The sequence below is a fragment of the Mustela nivalis genome, assembly GCF_964662115.1.
Source record: "Mustela nivalis genome assembly, chromosome: 14".
Classification (NCBI taxonomy): Eukaryota; Metazoa; Chordata; class Mammalia; order Carnivora; family Mustelidae; genus Mustela; species Mustela nivalis.
In genome coordinates this window covers 78,725,644-78,746,980 of record NC_139033.1, presented here as the reverse complement: position 1 = coordinate 78,746,980, position 21,337 = coordinate 78,725,644, and the positions used below count along the sequence as shown (strand labels likewise).

At 47.3% G+C, this 21,337-nt stretch overlaps 1 protein-coding gene across 1 annotated transcript; it reads right to left on the bottom strand.

Annotated features, from left to right (window-relative positions):
- Positions 1–542: 542 nt before the first annotated feature.
- On the bottom strand, positions 543–20,601 carry CIDEA (cell death inducing DFFA like effector a). Its single transcript, XM_082697395.1, has 5 exons — positions 20,499–20,601; positions 9,817–9,961; positions 8,825–8,971; positions 2,789–2,970; positions 543–988 (listed from the first exon to the last, which is right to left on the bottom strand). The coding sequence occupies exons 1-5, from the start codon at positions 20,534–20,536 to the stop codon at positions 841–843; spliced, it is 660 nt and encodes a 219-aa protein (XP_082553521.1). The 5' UTR covers positions 20,537–20,601; the 3' UTR covers positions 543–840.
- Positions 20,602–21,337: the final 736 nt, after the last annotated feature.

Genomic DNA, 21,337 nt, shown 5'->3' with positions numbered 1-21,337 from the left:
GATAACCCCGGTGACATTAGGAACCAAAGACGTAGTCCACTAGTGCCATGTATCATCAGGTCTGGGTTTCAAGTAGTTTTGTAGGGTTTTGTGTGATTTTTTTTTTTTTTTTTAAGCGATAAGCACGGATTGAAGACCTCCAGAACTTCAGGTTCTTAAAGTTTTGGGTCCCTTGGGGCTCATTCAGGACCTATAACTTAAACAAAACAAAACAAAACATGGGGACATCTGGGTGGCTCAGTCGGTTAAGTGTCTGTCATCGGCTCAGGTCATGATCTCAGGGTCCTGGGATCGAGCCCCACATCGGGCTCTCTGCTCAGCAGGGAGCCTGCTTCCCCCACTCTCTCTTTCTGCCTGCCTCTCTGCCTACTTCTGATCTGTCAAATAAATAAATAAATAAATAAGTAGAATCTTTAATAAACAAATAAATAAATAATAAAAGTGATTATATCTGTTAGCAGAGCACTTCTGGCTGATTTTTGCTTATATATAGAAGGTTTGCTTGTTTGGAACACGAAAGAGGCACAAGGAGGCATTACCCATATGAAAAGCAGCTCTTGGGATTGGTTTATTACAGAGGAGAGGAGCTGAAAGACCCAGTGTGTGTTTGTGTTGCTCACCCTCCCAGGTCCCTCCACCTCTCCTGCCTTCGGGGCATCCCACTGGGCATCTCCCATCTCATGGGCCGTCAGCTCCTTCCTCCCCGCTGGGTGCCACACCCGAGCACAGGTGCCCTCGGTGTCCAAGTGTGTGTGGTTTAGAACAGAAGCGTCTTCAAAATCATCATTCGAGACGGAATGTTTGGGTCAAGAGCCAGCTGGGTCCCTGCGGCTGGCCTCCCTAACCGCACGTGAACCCCCGTCTAGAGTGTGACCTGCGAGGAGCCGGCCCTTCCGTGTCGCCCAGCAGCTGGAGAATGTATGAGCCGGTGTAGATGAGCAGCTGTCCAGTCACCTGGGCGGCATGAGACACGAGTCGCAGCAGGCTCCTGCAACGAGGGAGCGAGGGCGCACCTCAGGCCTGGCGCTCTGGGCCAGCCAGGGGCAGACGCGCTCGACTCCTCACCACTCCCCAAACATGGGCTCAGAGCAGACCCTGCTTGCGTGTGGGTGCTTTAGGGAACCATCCCCGCCCCCCAGGGCTGGCTAACAGGCAGATGCTGACGCAGGAGGCCTGGAACCACCTTTCCTCCAGCCACTTCCAAACGTGGCCTGTTGTGCAGTAATTAGGAAGCACGGGGAAGGCACATGGTGTGTCCTGTCCTTTGGCTGCTTGCTTACTCAGGCCACCTTGGGTGGGTATGGGGGGCTTGTTATTAAAATCAGGCAAGTCAGGTGTGGAAGGAAAATCAGGCTGGAGGAGAGTGACCCTGTGACCCAGATTGCTTAGGGGAGCTGGGACAACCCACCTGGACCCTGTTCTGGCCCTACGGCTGAGCCTGGCCTTCCTGTTATTCTAGGCTAACAAAGTGGCTTTAACTCAAATTCTTATTCTCCACCGAGTCTAAAGCAAAAGGATTTCCTTCCAGTGTTAAAGGTCTGTCCTTTAGCAAGGCCTGGGCATCAGCCACGCTGGTTGGGACAGCCCCAGCCCCTGGGGTCCCATGACAGGACCCTGGGGTGATGCTTTCAATGTGGGGACCTTGATGACTTCTGTGGCTCCTTGTGGGGCCATCAGATCTCAGATGGTAAGAATTAGGGATGAGGAGGCCTCTCAAGAAAGAGTTTGCTGAGGCAGGATTTGGGGTGAGGTTTACTTTCCTCATTATACTTTTCTAAGTTGGTATTAACTCTCCTGTCTCACTTTAGAAAAATCAATCAATCAAGCTCTTTTCTCCCATCTCAGGAGGGAGAAGGAAGTTCTCCTGGGAGTCAAGATTTCAACACGGGGACAGCTACAGCTGTCTGGGGCCGATGGGTCCTGATGGGTCTGAGTGGGAAACAGAGGCCACCCAGAAGACATTGTGGAGCCAATTCTGTGCTCATGGGGGGAGACCCAGCCTCATTTCCAGAGCATTTCCCGCCCTGCGCTAGGGCTCAGGGATGACAGGGCCTGTGGAGAGAAGGAGCCCATGCCCTTGGAGAAGCAGGGGCCCCTGCCCTGAGCGGCTGTGCCAGGACTTTTTAGATTAGCTTCAAAGACCTTCTGCCACTGTCAGTCTCTCCCATCCATCCATTCCTCCACAGGAATTAGGTATTTACAGGATCAGTCTGACTTTACTAGAAGACAGAAGGAGGTGTGTTTAGAGCCAAACCATTCATAAAGAACTTGGAAGCAGCCTTGTCATTTTAAAGACGTTAGAACTAAGGCTCAGAGAGGTTAAGCTGCGTGTTAAAGGTCCCACAGCTGGTGGCTCAGAGGCAAGGCTGGGAGGGAGGGCAGGGGGCCCTCCATTCAGGGCTTGGGGGACGGGCTGTCCGGTCACAACCACAGAGCATTCCTGGGGAATACACAGAACGTGTTCAGACCAACCCCTCGTTTTTTAAAGACATTTGGTTCTTCTCTATACTTATTATTTAGTTTCTGTTTCCATGTTGTATTTAGTGGTCTCTGAAGGACAAAAAAAAAAAAAAAAGAAAAAAATTTGGCTCAATGTTCTGTCCCCTGACTGAAGTCTGTGGCATAAACTAACAGAGGGCAACATGAATTAGTGAAGGTCAGGTCAGGGCCTCCATGGGGCTGGGCATGGCAGGGCAGAGCAGTGAGCTGGGGACAGGTCTCCCCACACACCCACCCCAGGCAGCGCCCATGCAGCTCCCAGACCCCTAGCCACCCCCCGAAGTGTTACCTTAGCAGGGCCTTGACTCCCGTACACCGGATGTCGTAGGACACTGAGTACATCTCATACATCGTGGCCTTCACGTTGAGGCAGCCAATGACATCCTTGGGGTTCAGCTTGTACAAGTCGAAGGTGACCCTTGCTATCCCCGCTTTCTTTGGCTGCTGGCGAGCTGAGACGTAGTTGCCACCCTAGAACCAAGGAGGGAGGGAGGGACTTCAGGAACATGGCCAGCTGTGACGTGCGCATCCCATAATTCTAGGTTTTTGCCCGTCTTGACTCTGCTGGCTTCAAATCTGTTGGTGACTGAGCTGCTAATTACTTGAGGCATGTTTCTGGCAGATCAGTATGCCCCCACTGCTCCCGTGTCCTAACCTGTAAGAAACGATCCTTCCCTAAGCTACTTTCACAGTTTAGTGACTCGGGGTCAGTGTGGTTTGGCTTCCGGGCCCGGACTCTAGTAGGATGACTGCGCTATTGACATGAAGTACAGAGCACACTCGGCCTGGTCCCTTAGGCTCACCCATGGTGACTTGATCGATGGGGACAATCTCATGAGTATAGCACGGTCTGCTCAAAGAGGAGTGGACAGCTATTTCCATTTCACAAGAGGCTGCCAGGCGGGCAGTGACTAAAGCAAGGGGCATGGCATCTGGGGAGGTCAGTCCATGAAGCCTCTACCCTTCGGCTCGGCTCACGATCCCGGGGTCCTGGGATCAAGCCCTGTATCAGGCCTCTTGCTCGGCAGGAAACCTGCTTCTCCCTCTCCCACTCCCTCTGCTTGTGTTCCCTCTCTCGCTGTTTCTCTCTGTGTCAAACTAATAAATAAAATCTTAAAAAAATAATAAATTAAGCAAGGGGCAGGGCGAGAACTTCCCAGGGCTGCCTCTGCTTTCTAGCTACCGCCGGGATGAATGCAGACCTCCTGGGGACACAGAAAGCTGTCTGGTTCCAATTGCCATGGAGGTCGTCGTGAAACATCAGTAGACCCTTCAGGTCGGGGGAGAAAGCCAGAGACCACTGTCAGTCCCCTGGTTTACAAAGAGCCCTGGAACGTCTTCCACACAGAAAGCTTTGCAAACAGCAAGAACAGATGGACGCTGTGCCAGGGGCGACTCTCCCTAGGGCTGGCTCCACGCAGGGGTCCTGCAGGATCCAGGATTCAAAAGTACACAATCAATCCAGTTACTACGTCTCAGGAACCTTGGGGGTTGGGAGGAGTTGAGGCTGGAAATGTTAAATTCACCAATGACAACAATGACTCTAGGTGAAGGTAAAACATAAATTTCCCAGAAGTACCCACTTCTTGGCAGAACCACTCTTCTCTCCTCCACACAGGACATACACAACAAGTTGTTTAATGCACAAGGGGTCCAGCTGCCTCTTTAGGGGATACTAACTGTCCAGTATTTAGGAAACGTTATTATTATTTCTTAAGTAATGTGGAGCCCAATCGGGACTTGAACTCATGACCCCGAGATCAAGACCTGAGCTGAGATCAAGAGTGGGACTCTTAACTAACTGAGCTACCCAGGCACTCCTAGGAAACATATTTTTTTAAAAATTAAGATTATAGAATGAGGGGCACACAGGTGGCTCAGTGGATTAAGCATCTGCCTTCAGCTCAGGTCATGATCCTGGGGTCCTGGGGTCGAGTCCCACATGGGGCTTCTTGCTTATTTTGGAATCTGCTTCTCCCTCTGCCTCTGCCTGCTGCTCCCCCCGCTTGTGCTTGCTCTCTGTCAAATAAATAAAATCTTAAAAAAAAAAAAAAGATTATGGAATGAGGAGGGTTTTACCTAAAATCTGCCCACTGTTCTTTCTCACTGCTTCATGTTCCTTTCTGATATATAGAAGCTTGTATCTTATTCCCCCTAAATGTCTTCCTTGAGTGTTGGTCTTAAATCAAAATCAGCCCTCACAAGCTCCACGGTGACAAGGATTTCTCTGACCTGCTGGCTAAGGAAGAAGAAAGGATCGCCAGGCAGCCTGGTCCTTCCGCGCCCTCCCAGGCCTCCCCGCGCTCAGACTGAAGACGGGCGACCCCTAGCGTTAAATACAATAGGCTTCACTGACTTGGGAAAAAAAAACACACGCACCTACAAGGTGGGTATAAAAAAAATACGCACCTCCAAGGCTCTTATAATCACCTTGGAGGTGCCCATTTCCACTAGAGGGAAGAAGGTTGAAAGGCCTAAGTCAAGAGATGACACAGGTCCCAAAGTCATTTGTCAAGCAGGCTGTTGGGAGCTGCAAGGCCTCTTGCCCCGTTGGACACACCGCCCCACAGGATTACTTGCACCCACAGCCTCTCAGCGCCCTGCTCTCCAGCTCAGTCTCCCCACGCCCACCCAAGCTGAAGGCCCACTCCCCCAGTGTCTGTTATAAAAACAAACAGAAAAACCGACCTTCCCTTCTGAGCTAGTTTCTTGTTGCTCTTGTAACAAATGACCACAAACTCAGTGGTTTGAAACAAGGGAGATTTAGACCAGAACAATCTGGAGGTCAGCAGTCCAGTGAGCTGGCAGAGCTGTTCCTTCTGTAGGCTTCCAGGGGAGACAGGGGCCCCCTCTCCTTCTCCAGGTTCTTGGCTGCTAACGTCTCCCCTCCTCTTTCCCTGTGTCCGGCCCTCACTCTGACCCTTCTGTCCCTCTGTAAGGACCCCGTGATGACACTGGTGCCTGGTCAAGATCCTTAACTTATCCATACCTGCTAGGTTCATTTGCCAAGTAAAGTAACACCTTCACGGACTCCAGGGTTTAGGCTGTGGGCATCTCGGGAGGCTGTTATTCTGCCCACAACATCTTTCTCCAACAAAAAGGCCCAAGATGGCCTTTTAAAAGATTTGTCTAATTCACCCTATGCTCTTCCAATCCTTCAGTAACCCTCTCACCCCAGTTGTGGCCACAAAAATGTCTTCGGATACTGCCAAATGCCTCTCAAGGGGTAAGACTGCTCCCCACCCCCCCGGTTGAGAACCTCTGCTTGATGGAGATCTACAGGTCTACTGAAATCCACATAAACAAAAGCTATTGTGGGGTCATCATTTATTCTGAAGAGTGTAAAGGGGTCCTGAGGTCAAAAAGCTTTAAGACCCCTTGCTTAATGGATTATTCTGATATTTTCACTGAACAGAGGTGATGAGATTTATCCGCCGAGATGCCTGGAGCTGTACGTCCTGCATTGTCACAGCTGAAGACTATTCCATTCAAGGAAGAGACCCTAGAGTATTAATTTGTGTGTACTGACAGAGAAGCCCATGGCCAAGGGTCTGCGGGCAGGGTGTATGTCTAGGAGAGGACTGCCGGGGTCGTAGATGGTGCTTCAGTTCTATGGGATAAATGGACACCGTTTTAGATAACTGCTGGTGGGAGTGGAAAGGGTTCATTGCTCCATAGCTTAAAAAATTCGAAAAGCCTCAGAATACCAAATCTAATGGTATAAAACAGTATCCTATTATGGTCTTAAGTTATGTTTTCCTAATCACCAATGAGGTTGAAGATTTTTTTCCCTAGATTTTATTGTCCATTCTGCAGATACCGGTCCCTGTTTTTGGCCCATTTTTCTACCAGATCATTCATTGTTTCCATAACTGATTTCTGGGACATTCCTAAATTTATCAAATACTAATCTTTTGTTGGATTATGTCGAAAACACATTCTGCCCACTTGGGGCTTATTGTTTTACATGCTTTACATAGTATCTTTACATAGTATCTTTTGATGAACAAAATTCTTAATGAAATGTATCATTTGAAAAGTGATTTATGCATTGTCTTTTTTAAAAAAAATATCCTAAGAATGTCAAACATCTCTGAGACCCTCTCAGTCCTGTCTCCAACTTCCTTAATGGTTTTCACCTCTAACTTCTTGTGCTGCATCACAGAACCTTCTTAAGTGGTCTTTTCAGTGCTGCCTGTCTCAATTGACTTTAACTGCATTTCTAGAAATTCTATTGTAGTCTTTGAAGTCTACCTAGTCCTGATTGCCTCTTGTCCCTTCTAACTTTTGAATAGCTTTGGATGTTTTAAATACACTTATTTTATTGATTGATTGATTGATTGATTATTTATTTATTTATTTGACCGACCGAGAGAGAGAGAGAGAGAGAGAGAGAGAGAGAGGAGCGTGTACAAGCAGGGGGAGCAGCAGGCAGTGGGAGAGGGAAAAGCAGGCACCCTGATGAGCAGGGAGTCCGACACAAGACTCAATCCCAGGGCCCTGAGATCACAACCAGAGCCGAAGGCAGATGGTTAACTGACTGAGCTACCCAGGAGCCCAAAATACACTTATTTTATACTCTGCCTGGTGATTCCAACATCTGACGTCTTTGGAGGTCTGACTTCATTATTTCTGCTTACTCTCACATAAGTGCCTTAAGTCCTTACATTCTATGATTTGACTGTGAACTCACATTTGTTGGAATTTTAGGAATGGAAACTCTCTGATACCCAGATCAATGCTCATTCTGAGCCTATTTGCTCCTACTGGTACATGGGGACCCAATCAACTCCAGGATTCTGGGGCTGGATGGAGAGACCAGATGAACAAAGAAAACTCAATGAATATGCTCCTGTTATTGATGCTTCCTTCCCCGGGCTCTGGAAACAAAACTCTTGGCTTGGATGTTTTTGGAATCAAGAGTCCTTAAAACCTCATGAAGGCAGCTTGTGTCCACGAATTCTTAGGAGAGACTAAGATTCTCTGCTTTATGTGGGCCTCTCTAATCTGGCCCCTTACCCTGTGTCAGCCCAAAGCTTTGTCTCCTGTCCTGCCAGCACCTGTCAAGATTGCAGTCCTCAGTCACTGCAGCGAGTGGATGGGCACAGGTGAGACGCTCGCAGGTAAGCTGCTGCTCTAGATTCTGGCTCCCATAAAAGTTTTGGCCTCTGAGGATTTTCCTTTGTTGAAGGTCAGTAAGCATATAAAATATGTTTTAATATTTTGTTTTACACATTTGGGTGTTTTATAGTAGGATCCAAGAGATATATAATCTGTAGTTTTCCTGGATATGGAAACCTTTATTTAACTTTTTTACCTTTCTAACTCACTGTAAATTCATACACACACACACACACACACACCCCTACTCAACTGCATTGGCTAAAGGAATGGTCACATCTGCATACTTTAACAGGATCTGTGGGTACTTATTGGCCTAAACCTGTTCCTCAGAATTATTTGCTTTAAAGCTGGTGCAGCCACTCTGGAGAACAGTATGGAGGTTCCTCAAAAAGTTGAAAATAGAGCTATCCTGCAACCCAGCAATTGCACTACTGGGTATTTAGCCAAAGATACAAATGTAGTAATCGGAAGGGGCACCTCACCCCAATGTTTATAACAGCAATGTCCACAAGAGCCAAACTATGGAAAGAGCCTAGGTATCCATCAACAGATGAATGAATAAAGATGTGCTGGAGATATACAGTGGAATACTATGCAGCTATCAAAAATGAAATCTTGCCATTTGCAACGATGTGGACAGAACTAGAGGGTATTATGCTGAGCGAAATAAGTCAGTCAGAGAAAGACAATTATCATATGATCTTGCTCATATGTGGAATTTAAGAAACAAAACAGGATCATAGGAGAAGGGAGGGAAAAATAAGGCAAAATCAGTGAGGGAGACAAATCCCAAGAGACTCTTAATCATAGGAAACAAACAGGGCTGCTGGAGGGGCGGTAGGTGGGGGATGGGGTAACTGGGTGATGGAAATTGAGGAGGGCACCTGATGTAATGAGCTCTGGGTGTTTATACGACTGATGAATCACTGAACTCTGCCTCGGAAACTAATAATACACTATATGTTTATTAACTGAACTTAAATTTTAAAAAATGATTTGCTTCAAATCATATAGCTTAGGCTCACTAAGATGCTAAATTTCCTAGAAATGCTTTGAAGCAACCGGTTGAAGTTTGCAGATGTGGTTATTAGGGGAAACAAAGTATATATTTAGAAAGAGGGCAAGTCAACACCAAACTAGGGAACGCATTTTGTGGGTAAAAAGTCTACCCAGTAGCTGTTTGGATAAGTGTTTTACTTACCGGTGTCCACTTCTGCCCTTTCTCCAGGATCATGAAATGCGTGTTGTCTTCTAAGGTCTGAAAGAACTCTTCCGTATCTACCACGGTCCCGTCTTCCTCCAGCACCAAACTGACCAGTCCGCTGGTGATAACCAAGGCTTCCAGGGTCTGCACTGGCAATGCATCAGAGACATGGAAGAAAGCAGGAGATTCTGTTTTGAGCCCTCAGAGCCACTCTTTAAGTTATAGTTTCCAAAGTCCCGTCTGAACTTGCTAAAATTTCAATGGTAAAGATCTACCTTAACTGGGGTGTAGGACTTAGTCTTTGCTTGGAAAAAGAGAATTTCAGGTTTCTTTTTTTTTTTTTTAATTTTTTAAATTAACATTTAATGTATTATTAGCCCCAGGGGTACAGGTCTGTGAATTGCCAGAATTTCAGATTTCTAGTGGATATCTCTTTTTCAGAGATTTCAATGACATGAGACAAATTAAGACATTGAGTCATTCAGCTTCTATAATTACTGATTTTGGCAAATAAAATGAATAAGGCAGCAATACAATAGAGAGCCATCTTTCTTGCTATAAGGTCTGCGTGTGGGATGCTCATTTATTTCCGTGGGTGTCTTTGTCTGGGTTATGCCTCCATAACCCAACTCCACAGACTCCGGATTCTTCCTTTTTTGGTGATCTAGGACACTGTTTTAGATTAAAGACGATTCTTTCCTGGGACTTATAACCAAAAACAGATTTCCAAAGCCCGGTGCTTCCCTGTATTCTCCCTTGTCAACGAAGTCAGGCTACATTATCAGTTTTAAGGCCTTTGTTTCTGCAGCTAAATCTTTTATGGTCCAGAGAAGTGCTAATGTTCCCTTTCATTCTTTTCTTCTCCCCTTAGGGTCTCTGAGGTCTTGACATTTCTGTCTTGGCACTGGCTTAGTACCCAAGATCAGAGCCCCAGAGTGCAGTCAGGGGCCCTCCTGTGAGCGGTGGGGAAGCACTGTGCTTCCTTGCACCTTGCTGAGAAGGTCCTTCAGACTAGTGGCCATCACCCCTCGCCGGCTGCTTCTGTCATGGTTGGAGACCCGGAAAGGGCGAGCCGAGTGCATCAGGGGGGTTAGTAGGACTCTCTTGGTCTGTGATCCCATAAACCTCAGAGGCCTGGAAATGGAGGAGAAAAGTTAAAATATCTTAGATGTAACCTTCAAAAGAATCTTTTAAGAGAGGATTGTGGGGGGGCGCCTGGGTGGCTCAGTGGGTTAAAGCCTCTGCCTTCGGCTCAGGGCATGATCCCGAGGTTCTGGGATCGAGCCCCGCGTCGGGCTCTCTGCTGAACGGGGAGCCTGCTTCCTCCTCTCTCTCTCTCTCTCTGCCTGCCTCTCTGCCTACTTGTGATCTGTCTTTCAAATAAATAAATAATCTTTAAAAAAAAAAAAAAAGAGAGGATTGTGGGGCATCTGGGTGCCTCAGTGGGTTAAGCCTCTGCCTTCAGCTCAGGTCATGATCCCAGGGTCCTGGGATGGAGTCCCGTGTTGGGCTCTCTGCTCAGAAGGGAGCCTACTTTCCCCTCTCTCTGCCTGCCTCTCTGCCTACTTGCGATCTCTCTCTCTGTGAAATAAATAAATAAAATCTTTAAGAAACATATAGAGAGGTTTGATGTACACAAAATTAAAAGTTTTCATATTTGTATCTGAAAGAAAGAAAATCAATAGTTAGAAATTATTGAAATTTTTATATATATACATATATATTCTGACATCCAAAAAACAAATGAGTAATAGATATATCATTTAAAAACACAGCCATTATATTATTACACTCATTTTACTAGAACATTCAAAGTCCTTGTAGTAACTATGTGAGAAAAGAAACTCAAACAAGGAATAAGAATTCTATTCTGCAAATGTGGATTTTACAGCTGAAAAAATCTTAAAAAAAAAAAAAAAGGAAAGAAAAAGATTTTCAGAGGCTATGCAGTGACCAAGCAGAGTCAAAGAATTAGGTACAGGGGTACCTGGGAGGTTCAGTGGGTTAAAGCTTCTGCCTTGGGCTTGGGTCATAATCCTGGGGTCCTGGGGTCAAGCCCCTCATTGGCCTCTCTGCTCAGCGGGGAGCCTGCTTACCGCCCCCCCACCCCACCACCGCCTGCCTCTCTGCCTGCTTGTGATCTCTGTCTGCCAAATAAATAAATAAATAACTATTTGATGAAAAAAAAAAAAAAAGAATTAGGTACACACACACACACACACACACACAGAAAAGTTACTTATTGTATGGTAAGACTAAGCCATTGCTCTAAGCTCACTAGAGCAATAAACTCATTTCTAGGAATTAACTTAGAATAAATGAGGAATAGGGGCACCTGGGTGGCTCAGATGGTTAAGTGTCTGTCTTCAGCTTGGGTCATGATCTCAGGGTCCTGGGATCAAGTTGCGCCTTGGGCTCCCTGCTCAGTGGGGAGCCTGCTTCTCCCTCCACCTGCCATTCCCCCTGCTTGTGCTCTCTCTGACAAAGAAATAAATAAACAAAAACTAAAAAAAAAAAAAGAAAGAAGAAGAAGAATAAGCAAGGAACACCAGAACACTATAACAATTGTGGTTGGAATAACAAGAAGGAAAAGAACTTTGGGCCGTATACCACATTACACTTTGGAGCAAGTTCCACACTAAACAAAGAATTAATTCAAAGTTTCACTATTAAAAAAACTAACATGGAGAAGAAAAGTAACTAACAAAACCAAATCAAGACAATTTCCTCTTTTTTTCTTTCTTTTCTTTTTTTTTTTAAGATTTTATTTATTTATTTGACAGACAGATCACAAGTAAGCAGAGACGCAGGCAGAGAGAGAAGGGGAAGCAGACTCCCCGCTGAGCAGAGAGCCTGAAGCGGGGCTCGATCCCAGGACCTTGGGATCATGACCCGAGCCGAAGGCAGAGGCTTTAACCCACTGAGCCACCCAGGTGGCCCTCAAGACAATTTTCTGAGGAAAATAATCTTGAACGCTTGATTATCAAATTTTAGTTACCTAGCAAATACTCTCTCTCTCTCTCTCTCTCTCTCTATATATATATATAGTGTATAAATAATTGGGGATAAATGAGAAGCTCACAGCTTTGGTAGTTACTTAACAAACACTTTTGTTGTTAAAGATTTGATTTTTAGGTCATCTCTACACCCAACGTGTGACTCGAACCCTCAACCCCAAGATCAAAAGTTGCAGGCTCCACTGACGGAGTCGGCCTGGCACCCTGACATTTGCTTTGTAAATATTACTTGCTTACTCCTCAGAAAACTCTGTGATATAGTCCTTTTTCAACTTGCAGATGAGGGAAATCAGGCCAGAGAGCTGCCCCAGAGCTGGGAGGAGCCAGAGCGGGGATTAGGATCCTACCGTCTGTTCTTGACCTCATGAAGTTTATCTAGATGCCGCACACCAAAGAATAAGACAAGTTTGCGTATTTGGGGACATAGGAGGCTTTCGATAGCAATTAAAGAAATGCAAAGCCACCTTTGACATACTACCCCATGCTTTTAAACAAACATCCAAGAATTTATTTAAAAATAACTCCATGAGGGGAAACAGATGCATCTTGCTGTGGCACTAAGCGTGGCTTTGGTCTCTTTGGAGATCAGTCTAGCAATGTGTAGTTTCCACCCAGCACTAGGGGCTGTTTTATATTTAGGAATATATCCAAAAAGAAATTATTTAAAAGAATATAAACAGGATGCCTGGGTGGCTCAGTCGATTAAGCGTCTGCCTTTGGCTCAGGTCCTGGAATTGGGCACTGCATTGGACTCCCTGCTCAATGGAGAGTCTGCTTCTCCCTCTCCCACTCCCCCTGCTCATGTTCTCTCTCTCAAATAAATAAATAAAATCTTAAAAAAAAAAAAAAGAATAGTAATGTAAGTTAGGAATGTGTCAGGTGGGTCTTGCCTCATGTCAGGTGCTGGGATAAGTGACACATGACCTTATTTAATCTCCACAGCTCCTGGGGTAACAGTATGTATGGTTTCGCTCTCCCCAAACCTGAACGGTGCCTACCGATTTCAGGTGCTCAAAGAGCTGTTGACAATTTGGACAAATAGTCCATCTGGTGACATTCAGGAGAATGGTTTTATTTTTTAGGGTAACCTTGTAGAAGATACAAAGTGAGGACATCACTGTTTTCTTTCTTTCTTTCTTTCTTTAAGATTTTATTTATTTATTTGACAGAGAGAGAGATCACAAGTAGGCAGAGAGGCAGGCAGAGAGAGAGAGGAAGCAGGCTCCCTGCTGAGCAGAGACCCCAATGCGGGGCTCCATCCCAGGACCCTGGAATCACGACCTGAGCTGAAGTCAGAGGCCTCAACCCACTGAGCCACCCAGGCGCTCCACATCACTGTTTTCTGACACATAGTATCTTGTCTAGATTAACCCCATGAAGGCTAAAATTCTAGAGACTTCTGTACTTTTTGTGAATGCCTATCGCCTAGGATTAATACTTTTATTTTATACATATACACACACATACATTCATAGCTACACATATATTGTTATTTATTTATCTATGCTTTATTTTCCCAAGCAGATTGGAATTTCCTATGGACAAAGTCTTCTTTGTTGTATCTCCCATAATGCCTAGACTAGCACTAGACAATATATGCTTTAAATAGTATGTGGTCTAACTTGAAACTCTACAAATGGACGTAGTGAAAAGTTCAGTGATTTACTGAGTTATTTTCTATATGAACACCCGGTAGTATAGCAATGAGCCAGCTCTCAAAATTTGTCCAAAATTTGTCAGGTTAAGTTTATGCTTGTAGCATGATCAGCTAGTTTCAGCAAGGTTTCCATAATAGCCAGCACCTTATCCCTGTGCCCTGACCATGAACTGGTGTTCTAGGAGTCAGGCCTGGATTGTCAGCTCAGATCTGATGCGTCCGTTAGTGTGTCCTCACTGGTCACATCCAAGCACTCGCTATGGCCAGCTTGTGCTAACTCTTAACATATTACTAATTATCAGCATAACTTTACAGGGAAAGCATCACCCCATTTTTCAGATGGGAAAACTGAGGCTCAGAGTGTTTTCTCAAGGTCACTCAGTTAAGAAGGAAAAGACAGTTCCTTTCCCTTCCTGGCTGGCAGAGTCCGTGCATTTTCTCTTCCTAGTGAGACAACTGCAAAGGGACTGTGGTGCCCCATTAGACTGAGCAGAGACCCAACGAGTGAATCAAGCCTTGAACTGACACAGCAGTGAGACCAGCAGACGCCTCTGAACTTTTGCCCTGATTACAAGAAGTTACACCAGGTTCTTTGGTTACACAACCCCATGAACAAGATGCCTACGTTATGCTGAGCTGATGTTGCAGAGAACCCACTCACAGTTCCATCTCCGGCGATCTGGTGGACTGGGCAGTGAGGATTTTCCATATTATGCTTTACATTTAGGATTGGGCTTTGGTGGCAACCTACATATGGCAGCTGAAACTTACAACTCTGGGGGCCAAGTCCCTATGGGAAGAGAAGGATACTAGTTCCACTCAGTGCCCGACACTGGGCACATTAGTGCATTACTTAACAACTTGGCAAGACAGATGTGTCAGCTGAGCAAAAGGGAGGCTCAAGAGGTTAAGAAATGATTAAGGTCGGAGCTAGCATGTGCTAGAACAGGGGTTTGAGTCCAGCTCCCATTCTTTGCACCATTGTGTCTGCCCCACATGGTGAAAACCCTCCTATGGGACAGAGCCACCCAGCCTGGAATCTCTCCGGCAAGAGCCTCTCTTCTCCCCACAAAGCAGGAACTCATTGCTATGAACCAGGAGTCCTTCTAGAATCTGTACTCACTGAGGCCAGGGTCTTTGTGTCCATTTTCTGGCTTCCCCACGGCCCCTAGGCTACTGCTGGCATGTAATCTATTTATGGAGTAAAAGACAGGCTAAGTCAAGATCAGAGAAATGGGAGAACAAAGTTCGTGTCCTGGAATCTTAGGTCCAGGCGCTAGAGGCCAATGGTACACCTTGTGGGCACAAACAGCTTTGACCTAGTTAGTTGTGGTCGTACACCTCCTCATTGGATGCAAGCGATCACGCCTTAGTGAGCTCCCGTGCTCCAATGCCGTAGTGTAGCTGATCATGCAGAGTCCTTATTGTCTTTTAACTTCAAACAAGGTAAGTGCTGGCAGTGATTTCTGGTCCTCCCTCTGCATGCTGCCCTCTAGATAGCCACCCTCAATAAAAAAAAAAAAAAGGCGGGCATATAGAGTCCATGTTCTTCCTCCCCATTATGTTTCCTAACCGGGTAGTGGCTCATTGTTAGAGCACACCTAAAAAAATCCTCAGAGACATGAAAATTAAATCCTGCCATTCCCTTTAAGGAACAAGAGGAATATCTGATGTATCAAATTATATAAAATTGAGACTCTCTTATGGATAATAAAAAAAGGGGTTATATGGAATTTTATGTACACTAAACTGATTTAACAATTATTGTAGGATTATTTACTTTGTGCCAGCTAAAGGAGCAGCAGGGCTAACAAGATAGCTAATTGAACAAAGCAACATACGGATCCAATTCACTCCTGGTCCTCCTATTAGGAAAATCTAGGTCACTGGCTATCAGCATAATGTCTAAAATGTGTTGCCATTCTCCCCCGAATATCTTAATATATCAAAGTCGAGATAGGAGCTCCGAGAAGCCTTGGATTAGATACATCACACGTTAGTCACCCCCCACTTTTTTTTTTTTAAAGATTTTATATATTTATTTGACAGAGAGAGAGAGACAGCGAGAGAGGGAACACACACACTGGGAGTGGGAGAGGGAGAAGCAGGCTTCCCACCGAACAAGGAGCCCGATGCAGGGGCTTGATTCCACAATCCTGGGATGATCTGAGCCGAAGGCAGGCACTTAAGGACTGAGCCACCCAGATGCCCTTTTTTTTTTTTTTTTTAAGATTTTATTTATTTATTTGACAGACAGAGATCACAAGCAGGCAGAGAAGCAGGCAGAGAGAGAGGAGGAAGCAGGCTACCTGCTGAGCAGAGAGCCCGATGCGGGGCTCGATCCCATGACCCTGGGATCATGACCTGAGCCAAAGGCAGAGGCTTTAACCCACTGAGCCACCCAGGCGCCCCCAGATGCCCTTTTTAAAAAAAAAAAAAAATTGTATTTATTTATTTGTCAGAGAGAGTGGGCAAGAGCCAGAGAGAGCAAGCAGCAGGCAGAGGGAGAAGCAGGCCCCCTGCAGAGCAAGGAGCCCAAGGCGGGACTTGATCCCAGGATCCCAGGATCACACCCTGAACTGAAGGCAGACGCTTAAGCAACTGAGCCACCCAGCATCCCACAGTCACCCTCTAATTCCTGGGAAAGTGCAGACAAGCTATGAAGCAGGAAAGAAACAGTTCACTAAAAGGAAAAGAAAAACCAGGAAACAGGTTGTTCGAGGAAACAGATTGTTTCGGGGAAATCAAGACAAAAAGAGAAGTCAGACTTCATAGAACATTCTTAAAAACTGGAAGGGGCATAACTCCCAGAAGTGAGGAAAACAGAGAAATCTTTGTGTTTTTCCCTGAGGGAACAAAGGAGGCTCAACTTAGTATAGGGTGGCAAATAGAGCATGAGCCAGAGATGGACAGATGTGAGATTTACACCAGGAAATGGAAGCCAGCTCCCACAGGGCATTAAAAAAAAGCATGTTTTTATGTTACCCAATGGACTTATGTTTCTTCCAAAAGTGGAAGGAGGAGGAAAACAGCAGGCCTGGGAACAAAGTCTCCCCCAGAGAGAAACATTTTGGGGTCAGCCGTGACGAGGTGGTCCTGTCAGGCCATGTAAGTGACTCCCCAGGGAACATCCGCAGTGAAATGAATGTTTTGGTGTCTGAGTGGCCCCACGTTTTCTTGTTAGGTGGCAAGGAGGAACCCACCTGAGAGTAAGTAAGCACAGACACGGGTAGGCAAGTCAACCAAGCACTACCACCAAAGCCTGGTGACACCAAAGACATTAGGGAGGGAAGTGGTGATGTCCAATACAGCAGTGCAGAGATAGACAGGATTGAAAAGCGGTCATCAGGTCTGGCTGGATCTGGGTGAGCAGTAGGGACAGTGTCAGGGTCCAACTCAATGGCCACAGCTGGAGGAGTATCCCAACAGCACAGGGTCCTAGTTCCAGGCTTACACACATGGTACTGCGCCCGGCTTCCATCTGGACCTTGACCAACCTATTGAAATCCTTGATGCAGGAAGAGGATTCAGTGTATGTATGACCATACATTTCAAGTGTCTTTTGACACTTTGAAATATTATTAAAATAACAGTTTAGACCCACGGAGGAGTAAGCGTCAGTAATCAAGGAAATTTACTTGTAGAAAATGCAATTCCTTGCTTAGGTCACTAATAAGACGGTGTGAAATGTGTCCTGAAATGCCAACTATTCATAACCTAGAGATCCTTGTTCAAGCAAAGGAAAGATGTACCAAATAGCAACAAACGCAGCAATTTTGCACACAGTATAGTATCTCTTGGCTCTGTAACAACTTCAAGGTCTGTGGGAATGCTCTTGCTCCTGGACAGACACAAAGGCTGAGGAGCTTCCTCTATGACAACACAGTCAGGTGTGGGCATCTTTGATGTCCAGAGCTCTGTTAAGAGACCTCAAGCTGCTTTCACCATGACTATGACCTTGAGGGATCACAGACAATTAACAAACGAAAGACTGGATTAAGATTTTAGAATTGCTGGCCTTAAAAAAAGAGGAGTATGTAGATTAAGTTATTTCTTTGGCAGAATGCAGTCATCTACTAATGAAAGAGTTAGGGCCATCTAGGTTAAAACGAAGGAACAAGTAGGAGACAGAAATCCAACAAGACTGTAACTAACACATGTGGCCATCACCTTGTCTGTGACTCACACGGGTCTTCAGCCTGGACATGGTTCTAAAGGACAGGGAAGAGAAGTGTTTTCCTTTCAACAAGTAGTATAGATTGTTTTTCTTCCAGTTTAGTTTGGAAGCAGGTGGATTCCGCCCCCCCACCACCAAAGAACTGTACAGTGTGTCTCTAACAAATGGATACTTATTTTTAGATTTTGCCAAGCTCAGAAGGAATGTGTCTTCGGGTAGACATTTCCTTTTTTTTTTTTTTTTAAGATTTTTTTAAATTTATTTGACAGATAGAGATCACAGGTAGGCAGAGAGGCAGGCAGAGAGCCCTATGCGGGGCTTGATCCCAGGACCCTGGAGTCATGACCTGAGCCGAAGGCAGAAGCTTCAACCCACTGAGCCACCCAGGTGTCCCCCTCCTTATGTTTTGATTTGCCAACATTTCGCAAGCAAGTGGCTTCCATACACACTGGACCCAGTGGAAGCCTCGCACTGCTGCATTTTGGATCTGAATATCCCGTTGTAGGAATCAGGGGGAAGGGCGGGGTCAGCCCTCATTCCGCAGGCATCTCCTGCTCCAGGCAACACCAGCGAGGAATTAATGCCTACTTACTGGTCCTTTAAACTCAGCCTGCCCCCTCCCCAGGGCTCATAAGAAGTTGCAGAATGTGTGTGTTTGCATATTTGAGAATTGCACACCAAACTGTCAACAGGTGTTACCCCCTGGGGCGGAATTGTAAGAGGGGAAAGAGAGGAACAAAAAAGGAAAGAAACCCAAGGCTTTACCTTTATACTTGCGTGCTTTAGTGACGTGTGAAGCAAGTCTGTTTCTCACCCTTCCTGGTTCCTACTACTTGACTTCTGTTTTTTTGGATTTGTTGTTGTTGTTGTTGTTGTTTATTTTTAAAGAGAGAGCCAATGCAGTTTAGACAGACAACATGTACATTTTGGAAGCTATTTTTCCTAACCTTGAGTGTTGCACACAGCAAATTCAGCCCTCTATACATCACACTGATTTTGCAGAGTGGCTCTCCCTTGCCACCCTTTCCTTTCAACCTACGAGGTCCCTCTGACCTTTCCTACAAATGGGATCAGTCACCTTTGAAAACCTGCATTTTAAAGAACTCAAGGGCTTCTCTATCCTTTTTGAAGCACTTCGAAGATCTTCAAGGAAGCACTATCCCTTTCATTAATCTATACTTAAAAATTACTTCCGTACAATATTTGGATTTTATTAACAAGGACAGGATAGGGAATGTCAGATATTGAAGTGGGAAACAAAAGCAGAAGAGACATGTTTCCTTACTACCCACAGTTCATTGACAAGCCTTTAAAACAGGCCGAGTGACATTCCTCTAGGGACTCAACTGTCTGAATGTTAATGCTTTGCTAAGGGCAAAAGACAATCCCAGCCCAACCCCCCTTCCTCCCCTAGGATCCTATAAGTCTACTTTAACATACAAAAATTTCTTTGAGAACTTCCTTTAGATCTACCCCACAAGATATATGTTGGCAATCATCTCCCAAGTATATGACCCACCCATAAACATCTGAAGGGTCTCAGGACAGAGTTTCTACTAAACAGTAATAAAGGACCTTTCCTAATAATAGTAGATAATAATAGTAGATCCTAGTCCCCTAGGGATCCAGGAAACCTTGTTTCCAAAACACCTGGAAGGCCCACACCATCCCTAAACCCCTCCCCAGTTGAAAGTATATAATGGGCCACTCCTCATGACCCTAGTGCAGCTCTTTCTGCCCACGGGTCCTGTCCCCTGCTTTAATAAAATCACCTTTTTGCATCAAAGACCTCTTAAGAATTCTTTCTAGGCAGTAGGCTTGGAACCCTAACGTTCTTTCCTACATCAGTATGAAGATGAACAGAAATTGGGTCCTCGCCCCCACCAGCGGGTGGCAAAGCCCCGGGAGAGCGGGGGGAGGACTCCGAAGGCTTCTCGGGGCCCCTGGTCCCTCCGAGGGCAACGAGGGCGCTCTCAGATGCGGCGAGAAGGGGAGCGCTTCCCTCCAAACACATCCTCACAAGTCTGGGTGGAGTCGTCAAGCAGGGGTCACGGCGCATTCTAAGCCCAAGGGGTGCTCTCGGCTCAGCCCACCTCCTCTTGGAGCTCAGAGCTCTCACTCATCTTTAGGGGTAAGTCTGGACCATCCCAAAGCCACCGAGTGTCCCACCAGGGCCCCAGCTCCCGCTGAGATCCCGAGATACCCTAGAAGTCCTGTCCGGGCGCACCGTGAGGGCGTTGCCCAGGTTTCCCGCGACTGGGCCCTCGAGGATCTGCACGCGGGGCTGCAGCACCAGCAAGAAATTCAGCCATTCCCGCATTCACCACTGTCACCTGTTCCGTGGATGCCCGCGCAGCTCGGGAGCGTCACACCTGGCACTTGCAGCCAGCTGGAGGAGGGGAAGGAGCCCTGCGCCCGGCTCGGGCTCTGCCCGCCCGCGCTGCCCGAAGGCGTGGGCACCAGAGGTGAGGCTGGGTGCGTGGGCTGGGACGCGGCCTCGGGGAGTTCCAAGTCGCGGGGCACAGGGGTGCCGGAGGACCCCGGGTGCAGGCGAGCCGAGGGGCTCACGGAGATGCCAGGCACAGGGGGCAGCAGAACGCCCAGGGCGTCGGGGGACACCGGGCGCCGGTGGGACTCAGAGCGCACGGGCGCGGGACGCTCCGGGGTGCGGGGTGCTTGAAATGCAAGGCGACGGGGGGCTAAGAGGGGACAAGGGGCCCAGGGGACTACGGCGCTCAGAGGGATACGGGGCGCCGGGGGACGTGGGGGCGCGGGGGGACGCTCAGGCGTGGCCCTGAGCCGGGCTCGCGCCGCACTCGCCTGATGAGGGCTCCGGCGTAGTCTCGGGCGGTCTCCATCGCTGGGGTCCCCCCTCACAGGCTCCGCTTCTGCCCGCCGGCGCCCTCTTAAAGCTCTGCCGCCAGCCCCGCCCCGGCCCCCGCCGGCCCGCCCAGCGCAGGGCGAGGAGCTTGGCAATGGGCTCTCCGCAGCCGAAGGTCGCGGCTTGGCCTTCTGGGAGTGCGCCCCGGTCAGTGCCACCTCGGGGCCCCCGGGGGAAACAGCTCTCGCAGACCGCTGCAGAGGAGGGCACCCGGGACTCTCGACCTCCAGCTGCTCCGCGGGTCCCTGGATGGTCGTTGTTAGCCTAGGCTTGCCTTGCCCGTTCTGGGAGTTGGAGAAATTGGCGACATCGCCAGCCAGGATAGCGTGGCTTTGACTGTGAAAAGGCAGATGTGTTGTTTTCAAACCCAGGCCATGCGGGAAGAGGCCGGGGTGGGGTAGGAGATGAGGTGCGGGAGGAGTTACCCCGAGGGCCAGCTGGGTTGGCGCCGGGACTGCAGCCCACGACGTCCCGCTCCAAGCTCCGCAAGCCAGTTGGCAAGGTGAGGAGGTTCCTGCAGACACCTGGACACGTAGCCCTTCAGGTGCTTGGGGGGAACCTTGGCTCCCTTCCTTTCAGGTTGTTTCACGGCTGTATCATGGGCATTTGGGAGCTGTGAGAAGCGTGTTCAGATCAGAGAGGTAAAGGAACCGCTGGACTTTGTTAACAATATTTTAGCTCAAATTAAGGGACTTTCTCAGAGTAAGGAAGGCAAGACAGAAGCCGAGCAGGGCGGAGGGGGATTTTGTTGAGGGCTTTCTGGCACAAATAACCATCC